The sequence below is a fragment of the Hypanus sabinus genome, chromosome 3 (assembly GCF_030144855.1).
Source record: "Hypanus sabinus isolate sHypSab1 chromosome 3, sHypSab1.hap1, whole genome shotgun sequence".
Taxonomy (NCBI): domain Eukaryota; kingdom Metazoa; phylum Chordata; class Chondrichthyes; order Myliobatiformes; family Dasyatidae; genus Hypanus; species Hypanus sabinus.
Window position 1 is genome coordinate 11,319,499 of NC_082708.1, and position 24,106 is coordinate 11,343,604.

General features: G+C 44.4%; 1 protein-coding gene and 1 long non-coding RNA gene across 11 annotated transcripts in view; one reads left to right on the forward strand and one right to left on the reverse strand.

The window, feature by feature from the left end:
- Window positions 1-24,106, reverse strand: part of clns1a (chloride channel, nucleotide-sensitive, 1A) — a 61,957-nt gene that overhangs the window by 15,267 nt on the left and 22,584 nt on the right. For both annotated transcript variants that reach the window (XM_059963738.1, XM_059963737.1), the window contains exons 3-4: window positions 9,963-10,079; window positions 7,344-7,469 (exon numbers count right to left, since the gene is read on the reverse strand). In XM_059963738.1, coding sequence (XP_059819721.1) covers window positions 7,344-7,469; window positions 9,963-10,079 — 243 coding nt within the window. The remainder of the gene's footprint in view (window positions 1-7,343; window positions 7,470-9,962; window positions 10,080-24,106) is intronic.
- Window positions 3-17,090, forward strand: LOC132391049 (uncharacterized). Of its 9 annotated transcripts, none has more exons than XR_009511068.1 (4): window positions 3-1,836; window positions 6,379-6,499; window positions 10,823-10,879; window positions 12,227-17,090. It is a non-coding gene; the product is annotated as an uncharacterized LOC132391049 (long non-coding RNA). The 9 variants fall into 9 exon arrangements; XR_009511073.1 differs by having other exon boundaries at window positions 6,379-6,470; XR_009511067.1 differs by lacking the exon at window positions 3-1,836 and adding an exon at window positions 2,674-2,939.

A 24,106-nucleotide genomic window follows, 5' to 3' on the forward strand; every position in this document is an offset into this window, starting at 1 on the left:
GGGGATGAAGGCAGAATTAGGCGATTGAGTTTCAAACATCAATCAGAATCAGGCTTATTATCACTGTATTACATGATGTGAAATGTGTTGTTCTGAGGCAGGAGTACTGTTAAAAACATTAATTTCTCTAAATTACAAAATAAATGAAAACACATTCCAGCTCCAGGGACAACACATTCCAAGTCCAGTCCAAAGTGCACAAAAACACCGCTGGTCCCTGTTTGTACAGAAGATTGTGGCAGAGAACCCAAGTCCAAACTCGCTTTTTAAAATCAATAATCCTGTGTGATTAATTCCTTGCTCCAAGCTCAGTAATTAGTTTCAAAAATATTCATCTTATTACTTCAACGCTGTGACCCTATCAGCTCTTTGTGGAGCATTTCCTCATAACTGTAAAAATAGTTCTCACCCCAACAGACACTCAATTCCATTTTGATAATTGCACATTTGTTTCCATCCAACAGTGAATGAATTCTGGATCAGAAATCAGCCCAGAATTAAGTAGTTCCCTCTTAACATTAACTCTTTAAAGTTTCTTCCTCTGTGGACTCTTAGTTGAATTGTCTTCTGTTATTTGGGGTAGCATGGTAACAGAGCAGCTAGCACAATTGCTTTGTGCGCCAGGGTTCGTTGATTCCCACCAGTCTTTCAGGAATTTTTACATTCTCCCCATGACTGCATGGGTTTCTTCTGGGTGCACTAGTTTCCTCCTACATTCCAAAGATGTACAGTGGTCACCAACCTTTTTAAGCCCAAGATCCCCTACCTCGGTCTTGGTGAAAGGTGAGATCGACTAGTTAGACGCATGTGCACCGAGGCAGAAAAGACTGGAAGTAGAAATAATGTATAAACACCAGGGGTACCCACCCTTTTTCGCACCGTGGACCTGTTTAATATTGACAATATTCTTGCGGAACGGCCGACTTGGGGGGGGGGGGGGGGTGTTAAATGCGACCGGAATACACCAATACAGGTTCCTTATGTCCAGTCTATTCCGCAATTTAGTTTTCACAGCTCTCGGCACTTGGTTTCTGTCACGCTTGCTCATGTTTTTTCCGCTGAAAAATCTCAACGTGTTTGTTTAAGTGCGGGGTGCTTGGACTCAAGGTGCCGAAGCTGTTTTGAGGACTTCATTGGCTTGGACAGCCACCCGGCCTGAACTGCAGCCTCCACCCGCCTGCCGCCAGCCAGCTGGTTGTGGGTGGGGTGAGAGGACAAGGTCAGGGCCGGTGGTCCCCGTACCGGGGACACGGCCCGGAGAGAGCGGCTGACTGAATGAGGAGTGTGACAGGCCCGCGCCTGCCCCCCTTGTCGGATCTACTGGCCAACAAAAGTTTGTTTCAGTAGATCGCAGCGTGGTAGCTGCTCTGATACTTAGGAAACCTTGAGCCCGAGTTAGGTTGTCTACGAATATTTTAGCATCTGGTTCCCCACGAACATTCGGTGTGGTGAACAGGTTTAGAGGCGGCACCCATCTGTCCGCGCTCCAGGCCAGTACCAATGGCACTTCCTGCCGTGAGGGTATCACTGCATTTAGGCGATTGATGACCTCGCGTGGGTTCAAGTTCAACAGTGGGCGTGACAGGGAATGAGGAAAGGTGCAGCTGACTCATATCGTTTCCTCGCGACCCAGTGGTTGGGGACAACTGAAGTACACTGTGTAGTGCGGGGGAGCTACACGCATGCGCATTGGGCAGAAAGAACGGAACTAAAACCCCGCAACCCGGAAACAATCTCTCAACAGTATTTTGTATTTATTTTTCAATTTTCTTTCCGGAATCTACTGGGAAAGTCTCAAAGATCAACGGATTGGCAACCACTAACGTACGGGTTAAGGTTAGTGAGCTGTGCTGGCGCTGGAAGTGTGGTGACTTTTGCAGGTTGCCCTGAGCACATCCTCCGACTGTGTTGATTTAAAATGATGCAGGTGATTTTTGTTTAGATGTGCATGTCATAAGTAAAACTAATCTTTCTCATTTCTCTATTTGTTAGGGGCAGATGTAGGTTGACCCTTAATAAGCAAAGGGGTCAAAGAATACTGGGGGGGGGGGTTCAGAGCTGAGGTAACTATCACATCAGACATGTTACTATTGAATGGCAGAGAAGTTGCTTATTCCTGCTCATGCAAATGTTTGCAAGTTCAAGCTAATCCTTGCCTCTCCCAACTTCAAGTTTATTTGTCATCCATGCATGAATACCGTCAAACAAAATTCTTCCTCCATGACCAAAGTGCAACATGGCAGTACCAACAAACACACTCAGCAAAAGGCACATATAGCATATACAAGATAACAAACGCATGGTATCAGTAAATTACAGTCACTCAAAAAGATATATGGTCCAAGACAGAGAGCCCATGAACGTTGCAGAAACCTGCAGTCAACTACAATCCAGCTTGTCCTCTGCCGAGTAAACACAAGAGGGACAGCACTGACTCCAGCTTCGACATTTTGCCACAATGCCTCCGACATCCCTCTCCTGGGCGAATTTAAAGACGACAACATGGCTTGAGACGCAATCCTCGCAACGACTGAGGCTACACAGCTCCCACGCCGTCCGCCAATAAATCACTGAATTTGCAGCATTCAGCATTAACAACGTCAAACAGGTCTTGCGATCACAAGAACAGTGATTAAGATGATCCCTCGCTGTTAGACTCCACACTACCTTTGTGCACCGACTGCTCCAATGTCTCTCCAATGCAGGCTGTAGCACGATCCGCACCAAGTCCACCTCCTTCACTTTCTCCACCAATAAGCAACTTGCTGATAGGGTATAAGTTCTTAATGTTCAGCCAGGTCTTGCAATCATAAAAAGTACTTATCAAAAGGACAAGACCTTTGGCTGACTGCGTAGAAGCTGCTGCGATCAAACACGCTGCCACCTTACCAAAAGAGTAAAGAACTTCCTTTACCACCATTGATGTGTCGTCAAACAAGGTAAAGCAGGCCATTTAAACATCTCTCTGAAATATTGCAGATAAGCTGCCTAATTGGCTTAGGTGTCAGAGTACAAGTCCTGGAAATTCACACCAATTATCAGAACCTTAGTTCAGCCACTGCCATCTGGTGGTTGAAATCAAAATGTCCACAAACCCAATTCACCCAAAAAAAAATCACTGAATCACTATCAAACACGAGGAAATCTGCAGATGCTGGAAACTCAAGCAACACACACAAAATGCTGGTGGAACGCAGCAGGCCAGGCAGCATCTATAAGGAGAAGCGCAGTCGACATTTCGGGCCATAATGAATCATTATGGCAGGTGGAACTCAGCGGGTCAGGCAGCATCTAAGGAGAGGAACAAACAGTTCATATTGCAGGCCGAGTCCTGATGATGGATCTCTGTCTGAAACATTGACTGTTTATACCTCTCCACAGATCAGAATCAAGTTTATTATCACCAGCATGCGTAGTGAAATTTGTTAACTTAGCAGCAGCAGTTCAACGTAACACAATGTAGAAAAAAATATCAGTAAGTAAATCACTTCCAGTATATGTATATTGAATAGATAAAGAAATGTACAAAAAGTAGAAATAATATTTATTAAAAACATGAGGTTCACGGGTTCAATGTCCATTTAGTATGGCAGAGGGGGAGAAACCGTTCCTGAATCGCTGAGTGTGTGCCTTCAGGCTTCTGTATCTCCTACCTGATGGTAACAATGAGATAAAGGACATGCCCTGGATGCTGGAGGTCCTTAAATAATGGACGCTGCCTTTCTGAGACACCACTCCTTGAGATGTCCTGGGTACTTTGTAGGCTAGTACCAAAGATGGAGCTGACTAAACTTACAATCCTCTACAGCTTCCTGCTGCCTGACCTGCCGAGTTCCTCCAGCATCTTGAGGGTGTTTCTCAATATTTCTAGTATCTGCAGAATCGCGTGTTACATTAGCAACATACAGTATTGTGCAGAAGTCTTACCAGACACATATCTATCTAGGGCGTCTAAGATTTTTGCACAATACTGTAGTAATTTTATGTATTGCCCTGTACTACTCCTAAAAAAAAGTTCATGACATACAATGGCATGCAAAAGTTTGGGCACCCCCCCCCCCACCAGTCAAAATTTCTGTTAGTGAGTAGAAGATGAACTGATCTCCAAAAGTCATAAAGTTAAAGATGAAACATTCTTTTCAACAATTTAAGCAAGATTAGTGTATTATTTTTGTTTTGTACAATTTTAAAGTGAAAAAAAGGAAAGGAGCACCATGCACAAGTTTGGGCACCCCAAGAGATCTGAGCTCTCAGATAACTTTTACCAAGGTCTCAGACCTTAATTAGCTTGTTTGGGCTATGGCTTGTTCAGTCAGGAAAGGCCGAGTGATGCAAATTTCAAAGCTTTATAAATACCCTGACTCCTCCAACCTTGTCCCAAAAATCAGCAGCCATGGGCTCTTCTAAGCAGCTGCCTAGCACTCTGAAAATTAAAATAAATGATGCCCACAAAGCAGGAGAAGGCTTAAGAAGATAGCAAAGTGTTCTCAAGTAGCAGTTTCCTCAATTCATAATATAATTAAGAAATGGCAGTTAACAGGAATGGTGAAGGTCAAGTTGAGGCTTGGAAAACCAAGAAAACTTTCCCGGAGAACTGCTCGTAGGATTGCTAGAAAGGCAAATCAAAACCCCCGTTTGACTGCAAAAGACCTTCAGGAAGATTTAGCAGACTCTGGAGTAGTGACGTACTATTCTACTGTGCAGCAACACCTGCACAAATGTGACCTTCATGGAAGAGTCATCAGAAGAAAACCTTTCCTGCATCCTCACCACAAAATTAAGTGTCAGAAGTTTGTAAAGGAACATCTAAACAAGCCTGATGCATTTTGGAAACAAGTCCTGTGGACTGATGAAGTTAAAATAGAACTTTTTCGCCTCAATGAGCAAAGGTATGTTTGGAGGAAAAAAGGGTGAAGAATTTCATGAAAAGAATACCTCTCCAGCTGTTAAGCACGAAAGTGGATCGATCATGCTTTGGGCTTGTGTTGCAGCCAGTGGAACGGGGAATATTTCACTGGTAGAGGGAAGAATGAATTCAATTAAATACCAGCAAATTCTGGAAGCAAACATCATACTGTCTGTAAAAAGCCGAAGGTGAAAAGAGGATGGCTTCTACAACAGGATAATGATCCTAAAAACACCTCAAAATCTACAATGGACTACCTCAAGAGGCACAAGCTGAAGGTTTTGTCATGGCCCTAACAGTTCCCTGACCTAAGCATCATCGAAAATCTGTGGATAGACCTCAAAAGAGCAGTGCATGCAAGACAGTCCAAGAATCTCACAGAACTAGAAGCCTTTTGCAAGGAAGAATGGGTGAAGATCCCCCAAACAAGAATTGAAAGACTCTTAGCTGGCTACAGAAAGTGTTTACAAGCTGTGTTACTTGCCAAAGGGGGTGTTACTAAGTACTGACCATGTAGGGTGCCCAAATTTTTTGCTTTTGGTCCTTTTCTTTTTTTGTTATTTTGAAACTGTAAAAGATGGAAATAAAAAAAGTAATCTTGGAAGACATTCTGTAAATCAATTGTTTGGAACCGAATGACCTTGCTTGGTGTCTCAGGCTGAACACGTCTGCACCCACGTCACCCCTGGTGCTGGCACTCCTTTTCTGCCTTCAGTCCCACACCTCTCCTGTGACACTCCACCCTCACCATTCCCAACATCTTTTGCTCCTGCCAGATTTACAAATTCACCCTCCATTCCACATTGACAAATGCAGTTCCGTGCAAAGGTCTTAGGCTCCCTAGCTCTATATATATATTAGCCAAAGATTTTTAAACTGCACTGTAATTTATGTAGACGTGAAAAGTAGACCACCCCATCACTGTGTAAAATGAGCTGCCAGAGCAAGTGGTTTAGGCGGATTATTGTACGATGACATTTGGATAAGTACATGGTTAGGAAAGGGTTAAAGTGGTGGTCACCAATCTTTTTAAGCCCAAGATCCCCTACCTCGGCCTTAGTGAAAGGCAAGATTGACCTACTAAATCGGTTAGTCACACACATGCGCACTGGGCAGAAAAGACAGGAAGTAAAACCCCGCAACCCAGCAGTAGAAATAATGTATGTACACTGTGTAGTTTCACTTAACAGAATCGGGAAGATTAATCCAAAACCGATTTGTAGAGAGAAAAAGAAAAAAAAAAGTGGCATATACACGCATGCACATACATGTGCCCACACAGGGCTTCATGGTCATGGTAGTCTTTTGCGGGATAAACACAAGTGTCGTATTTGATTGCTACTTTTGTCCCTTATCTGGAAGTGAGAAATTTAACTCATAGCTTCAGACAGCCAGTTTGAGATAGTCTGTGTGAGGTGTCTGTCAGTAAAAAAGCCCCTGTACTTAGATTTCATAATTTTCATCTGTTCCAGCACAGCATCCTCGCAAACCTCCTGACAGACTGAATATTTGAATGGACAGTTTCGTTTGTTAGACTGAATGCTGAATCTGCCATGTTTTTCAGGTATTTTGTAGTGGCAAACTGTTTCTGAGGTACGCAAGATAATGACACCACTGTTTTTTTGTTTCCCAGTTATTTACATTTGGGGAATGTTGGAACTTAAAGGGGGAGAAGTGTTCTAATGCAAGCATTATAAAGATAAGTTAACACAAATTAGGATAATGATAATATAGCAATACCCCCCCCCCCCCCCCCGCTACAGAAGCTGTTTGTAAAGAGAGGTTGCTTCCAGGTTGCGGGGTTTTACTTCAGGTCTTTTCTACCGCGGTGTGTGGCAGGGGAGCTACACGCATGCGCACTGGGTAAAAAGAATGGAACCAAAACCCCGCAACCTGGAGACAATCTCTCAACAGTATTTGTGTATTTATTTTACTTTTTTTTTCAGGATCTACTGGGAAAGTCTCAAAGATCGACCAGTCGATCACGATTGACCGGTTGGCGACCACTAGATTACAGGATGTCCAGCATAGAACATTACTGCACAATACAAACCCTGTGGTGACACTTGTGGTCTGCCCCCAACACAAATTTGGATTGTAGTAGTCATTGATGCAAATGTCATCTCACTATGCTTTGAAGTACATGCGACAGATAATCTTTAAAATTATGAAGGGTTGAGATAGGGTAAATGCAAGCAGGTCATTTCCACTGAGGTAGAATGAGACTAGAAATACAGATCATAGGTTAAGGGTGAAAGGTGAAATGCTTAAGGGGAATCTGAAGGGGAAATTCTTCACTGAGCGAGGAATGAGCTGTGGCTTCGATTTCAATATTTAAGAGAAGTTTGGATGGGTACATGAATGGGTGTAAGTCTGTAGGATTAGGCAGAACGATGGTTCAGCATGGATCCATGTTCTGACTCTATAACGCACTCACCATGAGCCTCCACATCATACTCCTCTCCTTCTTCGTCATCCTCCTCGAAATCATTTTCTGAGTCCGTGTCGTCGGGGTCTGGATGCAGAGCCTGGCAGTCGCACATTGCTGTGAACATCTGGTCCACTGTAAAGGAACAGCTCCGTGAACTTGTGGCTAAACTAATTTTGACTTAAACAGCTCCAGTCATCCCGTCAGTCTAGGGTCACGTCACATATGGGTCAAAGAAAGGTAAACAGGACTAGCTGAGTCCTGGTGAAGGGTCTCAGCCCAAAACTTCAACTATTCATTCCCCTCCATAGATGCTGTCTGACCTGCTGAGTTTCTCCAGTATCTTGAGTGTTACTCTGAACTTCCATCATCTGCAGAATCTCTTGAGATGATGACCTTGCTCAGAAACACGTTTTCCATCCTCAGAGTCACAGAACACTATAATACAGAAACAGGGCCCTCAGCCCATCTAATCCAAGCTATCTGAATTATTATGCTGCTTAATCTCATTGACCCGCACCCAGACCTCCATACCCCTCTCATCCATGTACTGGATTCAATATTTTTCATAAATACTGAAATCGAACCTGCATTCACCACTTCTGTTGACAGCTTGTCCCACACATTCACCACCCTCCGGGTGACGTAGTTCTCTCTCTCAGGTTCCCCTTAAACATTTCACTTGTCACCCTTGACCCATGACCTCCAGTTCTAGTCTCACTCAACTTGAGTGGAAAAAGCCTGCATTTACCCTATCCATACCACTCTGAATTTTAAAGATAATGAAGCTTAGCTTTATTTGTCACGTGAAATTTGAAACTTACAGAGAAATGTATCGTTTGTAACAACAACCACTACATGAGTGGCGAGCGTGGAATGAGCTCCCAGTGCAAGTGGTGCATGCTTGCTTGATCCCAATGGTCAAGAGACGTTTGGAGAGGTACATGATGGGAGGGATAAGGAGGGCTCTGGTCTGGGTGCAGGTTGATGGGAGTAGGCCGCTTAACTGGTTGAGCAGGAAATTGATGGGCCAAAGGGTCTGCTTCTGTGGTGTAGTTTTCTATGACTCCATACGTCTCATCTTTCACCCTTAATCAACGACCTCTAGTTCAAGTTGTTTTACCATTCACCCTCCTCATTTCAATACTGGCCACCCCTCCTCTCCCAGTCCTAATGCATGATTTCAATCCAAAATATTCTCAACTCCTTCCCTCCCTAACCCCACAGATGCTGCTCTCCCCACTGAGTTCCTCCAGGAGATTGTTAGTTGCACCACTTCCAAGTGCTTTACCACCACTGAACTGTTTTCTGAAGAATAAAGCAGTCTGTTTACACACACTTTTCTTCACCTGACATCGCCATTCTGTGGGTTAGGAAATTAAACATTTTGTTGCTGCTGCTTTTGGGGAGGACACTCCCCTAAGCCATGAAGCAACACAATCTCCGGGTTACACAGAACAGCACAGCACGGACCTGACCATTTAGCCCACAATATCATACTCACCTTGATGCCAATTTATACTAAATGCCCTTTCCCTGTGTATCAACAATACCCCTCCATATTCATGTGCCTATAGCGGTTAGCACTTTGTTTTCAATTCCTGCCCCTGTCTGTAAGGACTTTGTATCTTCTCCCCATGGGTTTCCTCCCACAACCCAAAGACATACTGGTTAGTAGGTTAAATGGTCACATGGGTCAGCTGTCAATTTCGACTGTAACTGGGCGTCGCAGGTTCATTGGGCTAGAAGGGCCTGTTACCATATCTCTGAAAGAAATTAAAAAAACTAAAGTCCACCAATCTGCCTGCATTCATTACTATCCCTGGTAACTCATTCCAAATAAGTACCACTCTGTTAAAGAAAAAAATTCTCCTTTAAATTCAAAGCCTCTCTAACCTTCAATTGCCCCCAAATTTTTGACATTTCTATCCTGGTGAAAAGATTCTGTCTTTTGTATCTATGACACTCATATTTTTTAAGTTCTCTATCAGGTCTCCCCTCACCTCCACCACTTTAGGGAGAACAACCCACATTTGTCCAACCTTTCCTTATAGTGTATACCTTCTAATTCAGACAGCATCCCTGTAAAGCTCTTCTGCACTCTCTACATGGACTCCACATCCCCTAACAAGAACTCACTGGTGTTCTGCATTCAACTACTCTGTGTAGCGGGTTCAAGCTTCAGAGATGGCTATGTGAGCGTTGAATTCGTGACCTGGCTAAACCAGGTACTGGCACAGGTCAACATCCACAGTACTGATGGCCAAATGGAGTCTGTCTATTTATTTAGAAACACTGCATACTTACAGGCTCTTCCGGCCCGAGGCCACTCTGCCCAATCACACCGTTATGTGAACAATTAACCTATTAATCAGTACATATTTGGAATATGGGAGAAAATCCATGCAGTCATACGGGGGGGGGGGGGGGGGGTTGGGGGTTGTGGGAGGTACATCAGTACCAGCAGTGGGAATGGAACCCAGGTCACATGCAATGAAAGGCGACTTGATAAAGGTACAGATAATAATTAGAACAATCCTGCAGAGGGGCTGATACAAACCAGCAAGGTCGAGCACACCACCAATGAGGAGAGTGAACGATAGAACTACTGACAAAGTTGCCACTCACAAGCTGTTTTATCCACTGGCACAAATCGAACCTCTGTGATCGGGTCGGCTTCATCATCATCCTCTGCCTCTTCACCATCAGATGCCCTTTCTTCCATATTTGCTTCCTTGTCATCTTCTGTCAATGAAGAGATAGTTTTTACTCAAACCGATCAGTTAAATTAACTCTACCTTTCATACTTCATCCCCTACAATGCCCAATACCCCTGGATAGATTTCCAGCAGGGTGGCGGTGGAAATACGGCTCTACTGAAGGACGGGTAAGGCCCTCCTTCCCCCTGTTAGCCTGCAGGTCACCCTTGGTGCAGCACCTTAGTCCCCCCACCCCACCGGATCAGGGTCATGTGAAGCCATGGGAGCAGCTGCTGCGTATCACAAGTCCTAGTTATGTGACCACTAACACCAAGCAACCTCTGAAGAGTCAACTATCTTGTAAAGACACTGCCCAGAAGAAGGCAATGGCAAACCACTTCTGTAGAAAAAATTCCCCATGGTCAATGGGAAGATCATGATCACCCACGTCATATAACACGGCACATAATAATGACGACGACGACAGCAATGACTTTGGTACTTTAAGATATTGGGATTCTTTTTATTCCTGGTTATGTGATAAGAATGAAAAGGAGATTGTGGGATGGTGAACTACATCAGTCAACCAGAAATTGGTCTTTCTCAAACACATTTGTGCATACCACCAAGCCTTAAAACCTAAGCTTTTAAGAACTTTTCCAAAGTTAAGGGCATCCTGAATTTGTGAGAGCAGTTAGTGTTGTATTAAAAGTTCAAAGTTTAAAGTAAATTTATTATTGAGGTGTGTATATGTCACCACATACTACCCAGAGATTTATTTTCTTGCAGGGATTTACAGTAGGTACAAAGACACATGATAGAATCAATGAAAAGCTACGAAGACAGGTAAACAACCAACATGCAAAGAAAATTTGTTCAAACATAAAAAATAAACAAACAAACAAATAAATAATACAAAGAACACGAGTGGTAGAGTTCTTGAAAGTGAGTTCAAAAGTTGTGGAATCAGTTCAGTGTTGAGGTGAGTGAAGTTGTCCATGCTGGTTCAGGAGCCCGATGGTTGAAGGGTAATAACTGTTCCCGAACCTGGTGTGTGATCCGAGGTTCTTGTACCTCCTGCCCAATGCTACCTGCAAGAAGAGAGCACAGCTTGTATGGTTGTACGCAGCTTTCTTGTGGCAGCACTCCTTGCAGATGTGCACAATGGTGGGCAGAGTTTTTCCTGTGATGGAATGTGTCTACTACTTTTTGTGGGCTTTACCATTCTTGGTTGTAGGTGTTTCCATATCAGGCCGTGATGCAACCAGTCAGGATACTCTCCACTGTGCTTTTATAGAAGTTTGTCAAGAATTTAGAGGATATGCTATTTCTATGCAAACTCCTGAGAAAGTAGAGGTGCTGTTGTGCCTTCTTTACAGTGGTAGGTGTGTACTGGTCCCAGGACCGATCCTCTGAAACGATGAAGGGCTTTGACCCATAAAGAATCAAGGGTGGATAAGGTGAGATGGCATCCAAAGATCAAAGTAACTTTATTATCAAAGTACTTGTCACCATAGAAAACTCATTCAATCTCTCAAGAAGGTGATACAGGACCCTCAGATTCAGTATCAGGTATTACCCCTCATCCATCAGGCATTTGCATCAGAAGGGACAACTTCACTGAACAGTTCCCACAACCTACGGACTCACTTTCAAGGACTCTTCATCTCGCTATTTAGTGCTTATTATTATTAATTTGTCTGTTGGAATTTTTCCTTTTTTTTTATTTGCACAGTTAGTCGCGTTTTTGCACAATGGCTGTCGTTGATGTCTTGGTGTGTGTGGTTTTTCATTGATCCTATTGTATTCCTTTGTATTGACCGTGAAGGCCTACAAGGAGATAATCTTAGACAACGATCAGATTAATCTGTTACTGCCAAGCTCCGTGAGAATGACATTCACTGGGCTCATTCAAGGCTACTTGCTGCCATTTCCAGTGCACAAGTGTGAAGGAGAACGAAATAACTGTAACTCCAGATCTGATGCTGACGAAAAATACATAATAATAAAAAATACAATATAAACACGAGATAGCTTATATACATAGATGTATTTTTTTAAATTTTGAGATACATCAAGGAACAGATCCTTCCAGCCCACTGAGTGGTGCCACCTAGCAACATCTTCTTAACCCTGGCCGAATCACATGACAATTTACAATGACCAATTAATCTACTAAATGATATACTTTAGGAGTGTGGAGGAAACCAGACCACCTGGAGGAAAACCAAGACGGTGCCGGAATTTAACTTTGAAGCCAAGCTGTAATGTCGTCACGCTAATCGTTATGGCGGCCTCTGAAGTACATATGCCCACGAAGTGAAGCAAGTTGCAGAAGTGTCCACACACAAGGTGAATGACAAGAAATTATATAGTCGTGGTGGTGGGATGTGTTAGCGGGTGGAGGCTCTGATCAGTCTTTCTACTTGGGGAAAGTAACTCTTTTTGATTCTGATGGTCCTGGTGTGGAAGTTACATAGCCTCCTCCCTGATGGGATTGGAACAAACAGACCATGAGCAGAGTGGGTGGGATCCTTCATGATGTAATTGGCCTTACATAGAAATCTACAGCACATTACAGACCCTTCGGCCCAGAATATTGTGCTGACCATGTAACCTACTCTAGAAACTGCCTAGAGTTTCCCTAGTGCATAGCCCTCTATTTTCCTAAGCTCCATGTACCTATCTAAGAGGGTCTTAAAAAGATCCTATTATATCCACTTCCACCACTGCAGCATGTAGTGCATTCCACGCACCCACCAATCTGTGCGGAAAAACTTACGCCTGATATCCCCTCAGTGCCTATTTCCAAGCACCTTAAATCTATGCCCCCTTGTGTTAACCATTTGAGCCCTGGGAAAAAGCCTCTGGCTATCCACATGATCAATGCCCCTCATCATCTTATACACCTCTACCAAGTCATCCTCCGTTGCACCAAGCAGAAAAGGCCACGTTCACTCAACCTAATCTCATAAGGCACACCCTCTAATCCAGGAAACATCCTTGTAAATCTCCTCTGCACTCTCTATAGTATACGCATCCTTTCTGTAGTGAGGTGACCAGAAATGAGCACAGTACTCCACGTGGGGTCTGACCAAGGTCTTACATTACCTTACTGCTCCTGAACTCAATCCGACAGTTGACGAAGGCCAACGCACCATATGCCTTCTTAACACTATCAACCTGCGTAGCAGCTTTGAGCGTCCTATGGACATGGACGCCAACATCTCTCAGATCCTCCACACTGCCAAGAGTCTTCCCATTAATATTATATTCGGCCTTCAAATTTGACCTACCAAAATGAACCTCTTCAAGTCAAGTCTATTGTCATTTCGACCATAAACTACTGGTACAACAGAAACAACGTTCCTCTAGGACCCTGGTGCTACATGAAACAACACAAAACTACACTAGACTATGAAAAAACATTAAAAAACAGCACTACAGACCTGCACAGAACAACATAAAGTGCATAAAACAGTGCAGGGCAGTACAATTAATAAACTTCACACTTATCTGGGTTGAACTCCATCTGCCACTTCTCAGCCCAGTTCTGCTTCCTATCGATGTCCCGCATTAACCTCTGACAACCCTCCAGACTGTCCACAACAGCCCCAACCTTTGTGTCATCAGCAAACTTACTAATCCACCCTTCCACTTCCTCATCCAGGTCATTTATAAAAATCACAAACAGGAAGGGTCCCAGAACAGATCCCTTTGCACCACCCCTGGTCACCGACCTCCATGCAGAATACAAACCATCTACAACCACCTTTTGCCTTCTGTGGGCAAGCAATTCTGGATCCACAAAGCAAGGTCTCCTTGGAACCCATGACTCCTTACTTTCTGAAGGTGCCTTGCATGGGGAACCTTATCAAACACCTTATTGGAATTCATGTACGCTATATCCACTGCTCTGTCTTCATCAATGCATTTTGTTACGTCCTCAAAGAATTCAATCAGGCTCGTAAGGCACAACCTGCCCTTGACAAAGCCATGCTGATTATCCCTAATCAGATTATGTCTCTCCAAATGCTCATAAATCCTGTCCCTCAGGAGCTTCTCCAACAACTTGCCCACCACTGAAGTAAAACTCACTGGTGTATAATTTCCTGGGTTATCTCTACTCCCTTTCTTGAACAAGGAAACAGCATTTGCAACCCTCTAATCCTCCGGTACTTCTCCCGTCCCTACTGATGACACAAAGATCATTGCAAGAGGCTCAGCAATCTCCTCCCTTGCCTCCCACAGTAGTCTAGGGTATATCTCACCCAATCCCAGTGATCTATCTAACTTAATGCTTTTATAAAGCTCCAGCACATCCTCTTTCTTGACACCTAAACGCTCAAGTATTTCAAGTTCTCCCAAATTGTCTGCTCTTATCCCTCTCCAGCGCTATGGTGATGGAGATCGAGTTGTGATCAATACCTTCAACATGCTCTCCCACCCAGAGATCTGACACCTGGCTAGGTTAATTTCCCAATATCAGATCAAGTGAAGCCTCTCCTCTAGTTTGCTTATCTACATATTGTGTCAGGAACCCTTCCTGGGAGTCAGCAGGAAACACTCATGGAGTGAGAACTGTTTCAGATTCACTCCATAACCTTTACTTTTTTAAACCTATGATCACTCTTTTTAAATTACTTTTACCTACACCAAAAGATTATTGCTACTTTTTTGGACTTATCTTTAAGAGATTATTGTGAATTTTGAAGAAATGAATACAGAAATGGCTCTTAGATCTAAAGGGCGAGAACCTGGAAAAGATTCTAACAGGAACGGGAAGAAGAAAAAGACCTATCCTAAGCACACTGAATTGACTTATGAAATGTTATTGGAGATATTAAATGAAAAATTTGAAGCACAACGACAAATTTTCAAACAAGATATAAAGGCCTTTCAGGATTATATGGTTAAGACGGATTCAGTAGTTAACCAGCAGCAAGCTCTAATTGCAACTTTGCAAGAGGACGCTCGGAAGCGAGACTTGATAATCGAAAAACTGGAGCAGAAATTATCTTCGACGATTAAACAGGTGGAAACACTTAAAGCCAAGAGTGTCGACTTTGAGAATCGGTCCAGAAGACAGAACTTACGAATACTTGGTCTCCCGGAAGGTATTGAACAAGGGGATGCCTCGAAGTACTTTGCTCAACTTTTAAAGGATGTGTTCCCTTCTGTATTCGCAGACAGTCCTCTGTTACTCGATCGCGCTTGGTGATGCGTCGACCACCAAGTGCTTCAGCTAAACCACCGGTTGTAATTGTCCGATTTCATTATGTGCATGTTAAAGAGCAACTTATTCGTGTAGCTCGGCGCGTAGGGATGGTCAAATTCCAAGAATTCAATTTTCGATTAGTGGAGAATTTTAGTCCAGAAGTAATGAAGACAAGGCTTCTTTTTAAACCTCTGATGTCCGAATGTTATGAGAAAAATCTAAAACCTGCGCTTTTATACCCTGCGAAGCTCAGAATCTCGCCTCCCAATGCAACTCGGCGTGTTTTCTTTTCTACATTTGAAGCGAGAAGCTTTTTGAATGAGAACTTCCCTACTGCTACGGATTCTCATCTCTAATAAACGAGTGATTTTGATCGTTGCAAGATGGTTTTTGTTTCCAAAACCAGATTTTGTTTCTGGCTATTGGTGTAGGTTTACTCTATATTTTATACTCCAGTTAAAGTTTTTTTTTGATGTACTAATCTTTTTATTTTATTTACTTTAATCAATGTACTTTATCTTTGGACATTATTATTAATCCTTCGAAGGTGATTTTTTTTTACTAAGATAGCGGTTTCTTCTCTAAAATACTTCTGGCTTTTTTTTTTGATTTCGCCATTTTTTTTCCTCTCGTCTTCTTCCTATAATGCATTTCTTATCACAGTTTAAATTTTTTTTTGGTTTGTTTGGGTTTTAACCCGATTTATAAGTTACTAGTGATTATATTCCTTTTGTTTTTTTTAACTAGCAATTATATTAAGAAGTTTGGTTTCAGTATAGTGATTATTATTTCTTTAGAGTTTGGGTGGATCTTTTTTATCCTTTATATACGGAGTTGCCTTCTGCTGATATGGGGGTAGATTTAGTTTAATTTCTCTTTTTTCCCAGCCTTTTCCTGGCTGGGGAGAACTTTTCTCCTTTTGGGTGGGGGGTGGGGGGTCTTTTTCTAAATCTTATGTTCTTTACACCAGTTTTTTTTAGTTTTTACATTTGAGCTGATTTTAAACTACTAAAATGTCTGATGTCATCACTTCCAGGTCCGCCCCTTATTTTTGTTCCTCTTCCGGGTGCACGAGGTCATAATTTGGTTAACTCTTTATATACCAAAGGGTTGATTTCAGAAATATGGCTCAGACCATTAATTTTGTCTCTTGGAATACTAATGGCTTAAACCATCCGATTAAACGGAAAAAGATTTTTAAAGTATTCCAAAGACTGAATGCACATATTATTTTTGCACAAGAAACTCATGTGAGGAAAGAGGATAATTATCACTTTTTTAGGTTTTGGTGGGGTCAACAGTACAATTCGAATTTGAATGCTAAAGTAAAGAGAGTTTCAATTTTTATTGACTCCTCTATTGCATTTGTCCAACACGATATCTTTTTGGATCCGAATGGTAGATTTTTGTTAATTACTGACTTACTTTTTAACAAAAAGGTTGCTATGGTTAATGTGTATGTTCCAAATGTGGATTATCCCGATTGTTTTAAGTCCTTTTACTGTTTTACTTCTCTACCTAATCTAAATGAATATAAGTTAATAATGGGTGGTGACTTTAATTGTTGTTTAAATCCTTTGTTGGACAGATCTATATCTACTCAGACTTCGGCCACTTATATTAACTCTTTTTTGACTGATAATGGAATTCTTGATATTTGGAGATTTCGGCATTCTAAGGACAAAGAGTTTTCATTTTTCTCACATGTTTATCATTCCAACTCAAGAATTGATTATTTTTTTATTGACTCTTGTTTTATTCCATCGATAATTGGTTGTAATTATGATATTATAGCCATCTCTGACCATGTTCCATTAAAACTTTCTATTAAATTTACGGATACAGCTTCTAGTGCTAGTCAATGGCGATTTGATTCTACCTTACTGCAAGATCCGGATTTTATTAAATTTATGAAGGAACAGATCGATTTCTTCTTTTCAACTAATTCCACGGATGATATTTCTTGTGGAACACTTTGGGACACTTTTAAAGCATATATACATGGACAGATTATCTCCTACTCCGTTGGTCTGAGAAAACACATTAAGAAGGAAACTCTTTTATTGGTTGATAAAATTAAAGAGATTGACAAGAAATATTCGACTACTCCTAGTAAGGAGCTTTACAAACAAAGGGTTGAACTTCAAATGGAACATAGTTTATTACTTACATCTTCGATTGAAAATCAATTAATGAAAACCAGATCTGATTTTTATATACATAGTGATAAATCGGGTAAACTGTTAGCTAGTCAATTGAAGAATGCTTTGGTTAAGCGTCAAATCACTAAGATTCGTCAGCAGAATGGGGATCTGACAGTTAACCACGATGAGATAAACAAATTTTCCAAAATTATTATCAGATGATCTTTCAATATGAGAAACTCCTATTACGGATGCAGAAATTAAAGGGGTTATTTCAATAGACAATAGGTACAGAAGTAGACCATTCGGCCCCTCGAGTCTGCACCGCCATTCTGAGATCATGGCTGATCATTCACTATCAATACCCAGTCCCTGCTTTGTCCCCATATCCCTTGATTCCCCTATGCATCAGATATCTATCTAGCTCTTTCTTGAAAGCATCCAGAGAATTGGCCTCCAGCGTCTTCCGAGGCAGTGCATTCCACACCTCCACAACTCTCTGGGAGAAGAAGTTCTTCCTCAACTCTGTTTTAAATAACTGACCTCTTATTCTCAATCCATGCCCTCTGGTACTGGACTCTCCCAACATCTGGAACATATTTCCTGCCTCAATCCTATCAAATCCTTTAATTATCAATCAGATCCCCTCTCAATCTCCTCAATTCCAGCGTGTACAAGCCCAATCTCTCCAATCTCTCTGCGTAAGACAGCCCTGCCATCCCAGGAATCAACCTAGTGAACCTAGGCTGCACTTCCTCAATTGCCAGAATGTCCTTCCTTAAACCTGGAGACCAAAACTGTACACAATATTCCAGGTGGGGTCTCACCAGGACCCTGTACAAATGCAAAAGGACATCCTTGCTCTTGTACTCAATTCCCCTTGTAACAAAGGCCAACATTCCATTTGCCCTCTTCACTGCCTGTTGCACTTGCTCATTCACCTTCATTGACTGGTGAACTAGGACTCCTAGGTCTCTTTGCATTTCTCCCTTACCTAACTCTACACCGTTCAGACAATACTCTGCCCTCTTGTTCCTGCTTCCAAAGTGGATAACTTCACATTTATTCACATTGAATGACATCTGCCAAGTATCTGCCCACTCACCCAGCCTATCCAAGTCTCCCTGTATTCTCCTAACGTCCTCTTCGCATGTCACACTGCCACCCAGTTTAGTATCGTCAGCAAACTTGCTGATATAGTTTTCAATGCCCTCATCTAAATCATTGACATAAATCGTAAAGAGCTGTGGTCCCAATACAGAGCCCTGTGGTACCCCACTAATCACCTCCAGCCAGTCCGAGAAACACCCATTCACTGCTACCCTTTGCTTTCAATCTGCCAACCAGTTTTCTATCCATGTTGAAACCCTGCCCCCATTGCCATGAGCTCTGATTTTACTCACCAATCTCCTATGTGGCACCTTATCGAATGCCTTCTGAAAATCTAGGTATACAACATCCACTGGCTTACCCTCGTCTAACATCCTTGTTACACCCTCAAAAAACTCCAACAGATTAGTCAAGCATGATTTGCCCTTGGTAAATCCATGCTGGCTCGGCCTAATCCTATTTCTGCCATCAAGATGTGCCACTATTTCGTCCTTAATAATGGACTCAAGCATCTTCCCCACGACTGACGTTAGGCTAACAAGGCGATAGTTCTCTGTTTTCTCCTTCCCTCCCTTCTTAAAAAGTGGGATAACATTAGCCACTCTCCAATCTTCAGGAACTGATCCTGAATCTAAGGAACATTGGAAAATGATTACCAATGCACCCGCATTTCCTGAGCCACCTCTTTTAGAACCCTCGGATGCAGACCATCTGGACCCGGGGATTTATTAGCCTTCAGTACTACCAGTCTACTCATCACAGTTTCTTTCCTAATGTTAATCTGTCTCAATTCCTCTGATATCTTATGACCCTGGCCCATCCATACATCTGGGAGATTGCTTGTGTCCTCCCTGGTGAAGACAAATCTAAAGTACGCATTAAATTCTGTTGCCATTTCCCTGTTTCCCATAACAATTTCTCCCAATTCATTCTTCAAGGGGCCAACATTGTTCTGAACTATCTTCTTTCTCTTCACATAGCTAAAAAAGCTTTTGCTATCCCCTTTTATGTTCCTGGCTGGACTGAGCTCATACCTGATTTTTTTCTCTCCATATTGCTTTTTTAGTTAAGATCTGCTGTTCCTTAAAACTTTCCCAATCATCTGTATTCCCACTCATCTTCGTCCTGTCATACTTCTTTTTCTTTAATGCTATACAATCTCTAACTTCCTTTGTCAACCACTGTGGCCCCTTCCCCCTCTTTGAATCCTTCCTTCTCATTGGAATGAACTGCTTTTGTATCCCCAAGAATATCTGCCACTGCTGATCCACTGTCTTTCCTGCCAGGGCATCCGCCCATTTAACTTTGGCCAGCTCTTCCCTCATGGCTCCGTAGTCTCCTTTATTTAATTGCAACACTGACACCTCTGATCTGCCCTTATCCCTCTCAAATTGTAGATAAAAACTTATCATGTTATGATCACTACTTCCTAATGGCTCCTTTACTTCAAGATCACTTATCAATTCCTGTTCATTACACATCACCAAGTCCAAAATAGCCTCATTCCTGGTTGGCTCAAGCACAAGATGTTCCAAAAATACATCCCTTAGACACTCCACAAACTCCCTAGCCTGGGGTCCAGCACCTACCTGATTCTCCCAGTTCACCTGCATGTTGAAATCTCCCATAACGACTGCATTACCTTTAACACATGCCAATGTTAACTCCCTAATCAACTTGTACCCAATATCCACGCTACTGTTTGGGGGCCTGTACACAACACCCATTAGGGTCTTTTCCACGGACTCCGCTGCCCGCTCTGAAAAGAAGTCCTGCCTTTTAAAGTGCACGCTCGACGCTGACGTCACTCGCGCCTGCGCAGTTCCCCCTCCTCCAGAGGTATTGACCAGGTAGGCTTAAATCCTACCTACACGGTCGAATTATCTGAGCTCCCAGCTGAATCACAAGCTGTAACTTGCTCCCGATTCAAATGTCCTCTATGATAGCAGGTAGCAATTTTCAAATTTCAAATTTCCTCTATGAATTCTGGGAAAGCACCAGGTCCAGATGGGTATACAGTAGAATTTTTAAAATGTTTTCCGCTACTCTTTCTCCTTGGTTATGCAGGGTTTTTGAAGAAGCAATTAGATTGGGTAATCTGCCACAATCTTTTTATAGAGCTTCCATTTCTTTAATATTGAAGAAAGATAAAGAGCCTACTGACTGTGCATCCTATAGACCAATATCTTTATTGAATGTAGATTCCAAGATCTTTTCCAAGTTACTGGCATCCAGGCTGGAGAAGGTATTACCTCAAATTATCTCAGAAGATCAAACTGGTTTTATTAAAAATCGCTATTCTTTTTCCAATGTTAGGAGATTATTGAATATTGTTTATACTCCTTCACATAGCACTTCAGAATGTGTCATTTCATTAGATGCGGAGAAAGCATTTGATAGAGTTGAATGGCCATACTTATTTACTGTGCTTGAGAAGTTTAATTTTAGTCTGACATTCATTTCCTGGATTAAACTGATATATCATACTCCAGTAGCCTAGGTGCTTACTAACAATCAAAGATCTCCCTTTTTTTGTTTATTTCGGGGTACTAGACAAGGCTGTCCTCTTAGTCCATTATTATTTGATATTGCTTTAGAACCCTTGGCAATTGCTATCAGAGAATCACAGAACATTTTTGGCATTAATCATGGGACGGATATACATAAGCTATCATTATATGCAGATGATGTAGCGGTGTGCTACACGCAGCGCTAAAATTACGACACGGAGTTGGTAACTGCAGTCGAAGGAAAAACTTTATTCGAAATCCCCAGCCTCACTTTTAAGCCTCCCTCAACCTGCCCCCCCATGGCGCAGAAGCTCCAAAGCTCTGTGCTTGCAAATCCCCGCAGGCTATCTCCCTTAGCCAGAACGCTGGCTAATTGTGAGCCGGTTCGGATGTGCCAGTAAATGGGTCGCCACATAAACCCCCCCCAGAACCGGCGATACACCCCCCAATGTCCACAGTCTGGGCCGGAACCTGCTTGGGAGGTCGGCCTCTGCGCCGAGATGCCGGAAACTCAACCGGTTGTGCCAGGTCCATATGGGCCGGTTTGAGTCGGTCCACCGTGAAAACCTCCTCTCTCCCCCCAACGTCCAGCACGAACGTGGACCTGTTGTTCCGGAGCACCGTAAACGGCCCCTCGTAGGGCTGTTGCAGCGGTTGCCGATGCCCGCCCCTTCGTACAAACACAAACTTACAGTTCTGCAGGTCTTTGGGTACGCAGGTCGGGTTCTGCCCGTGCTGCGAAGTGGGTATGGGGGCCAGGTTATCAAGCTTCTCGCGTAGTCTGCCCAGGACTGCTGTGGGATCTTCCTCTTGCCCCCGTAGGGCTGGTAGGAACTCCCTGGGGATGACCAGGGGCGCGCCGTATACCAACTCGGCCGACGAAGCGTGCAGATTGTCTTTGGGCGCTGTGCGGATGCCGAGTAGGACCCAGGGAAGCTCGTCCGCCCAGTTACCTCCTCACAGGCGGGCCATGAGGGCTGACTTCAGGTGACAGTGGAAACGCTCCACTAGCCCGTTCGACTGTGGGTGGTAGGCAGTTTTGTGGTGCAGCTGAGTCCCCAAAAGTCTGGCCATAGCTGACCACAGGCTGGAGGTGAACTGGGCGCCTCTGTCGGAGGTAATGTGGGCCGGTACACCAAAGCGAGATATCCAGGTGGTGATCAGGGCTCGGGCGCAAGATTCGGAGGTGGTGTCGGTGAGCGGGATCGCCTCTGGCCATCTTGTGAACCGGTCCACAATAGTTAGGAGGTGCCGCGCTCCGCCGGACATCCGTCGTGTATTCAGAGATGTAGGACAGGTGGCGTTGCTGGCAGGACGACCAGGGGTCGGACGCTTTCGTAAACGCAAAGGTAAGCGGTTTGTGGTCCGTGAACATGGTGAAGGGCCGACCTTCTAGGAAGTACCTGAAATGCCGGATTGCCAGGTAGAGCGCCAACAATTCCCGGTCGAAAGCACTGTATTTGAGCTCGGGTGGCCACAAGTGTTTGCTGAAAAATGCCAGGGGTTGCCAGCGACCTGCGATGAGCTGCTCCAGTACCCCACCGACTGCAGTGTTAGATGCGTCCACTGTGAGGGCGGTAGGGACGTCCATTCTGGGGTGCACTAGCATCGCGGCGTTCGCCAAAGCTTCCTTCGTTTGAATGAAAGCGGCGGCGGACTCCTCATCCCAGGTAATGTCCTTGCCCGGACCGGACAGCAGAGCGAACAGGGGGCGCATGATCCGGGCAGCTTAAGGGAGGAAGCGGTGGTAGAAATTGACCATACCTACGAATTCCTGAAGACCTTTGACCGTGGTGGGTCGGGGGAAATGGTGGACCGCATCTACCTTAGCGGGCAGAGGGGTTGCCCAATCTTTCGTAATCCTGTGGCTCAGGAAGTCAATGGTGTCGAGCCCGAACTGGCATTTGGCGGGGTTGATCGTTAGACCATACTCACTCAGTCGGGCGCAGAGTTGACGAAGGTGGGGCAGATGCTCCTGACGACTGCTGCTGGCTATGAGGATGTCGTCCAAATAGATAAACGCGAGTCCAGGTCCCGTCCCACCGCGTCAATTAACCGCTGGAACGTCTGTGCGGCATTCTTCAAGCCGAACGGCATGCAAAGGAACTCGAAAAGGCCAAACGGGGTGATGAGAGCCATTTTGGGGACGTCGTCCAGATGTATCGGGATCTGATGGTACCCTCGGACGAGGTCTACCTTGGAGAAGATCCGTGCGCCGTGCAGGTTTGCTGCAAAGTCCTGAACGTGCGGCACAGCGTAGCGGTCCGGTGTGGTAATCGCCACATGGTCTCCAGCTCCCTGTCGCTTTAGGCGCCATGTGCAGGGGGGAGGCCCATGGGCTGTCGGACCACTGGATGATCCCCAACTCCTCCATCCTCCTGAACTCCTCCTTTGCCAGTCGGAGTTCATCCGGGGGAAGCCAGTGGGCGTGGAGGGGTGGTCCCTGGGTCAGGATGTGGGTGCTGTACGCCGTGTCGGGGCAGGGCCGCTGTGAACTGCGGTGCCAGAACCGAAGGAAAATCCGCCAGGACCCTGGTGAAGTCATTGTCGGACAGCGTGATGGAGCCGAGGTGAGGGGCTGGCAACTGGGCTGCACCCAGGGGGAACGTCTGAAAGGTCTTGGCGTGGACCAGTCTCTTCCTGGGCAGGTCGACCAGTAGGCTGTGAGCCCACAAAAAATCCGCACCCAGAAGCAGTTGGGCTACGACGGCCAGTGTGAAGTCCCAAGTGAACTGGCTGGAGCCGAACTGTAGCTGCACCTGACGGGTGCCATAGGTCCTTACTGTGCTGCCGTTCGCGGCCCTCAGGGTGCCTTGCTGCGGGTGTCGTAACTCGTCGGAGGTAAAACGCCAACCTCAGCACCGGTGTCAACCAAAAAGCAGCGTCCTGAACGCTTGTCCCACACATACAGGAGGCTATCCCGATGGCCAGCCGCCGTAGCCATCAGCGACGGCTGGCCCTGGCGTTTTCCCGGGAACGTAGGGTGGGCGACAACGGCGGGCTTCTGCGCCCCACCGCTGGTGGTAGAAGCACCATTGTTCGTTGGGCCCCCCCACCCCTGCCCCTGAGGTTAGCGGGCTCTGCGGCCGGA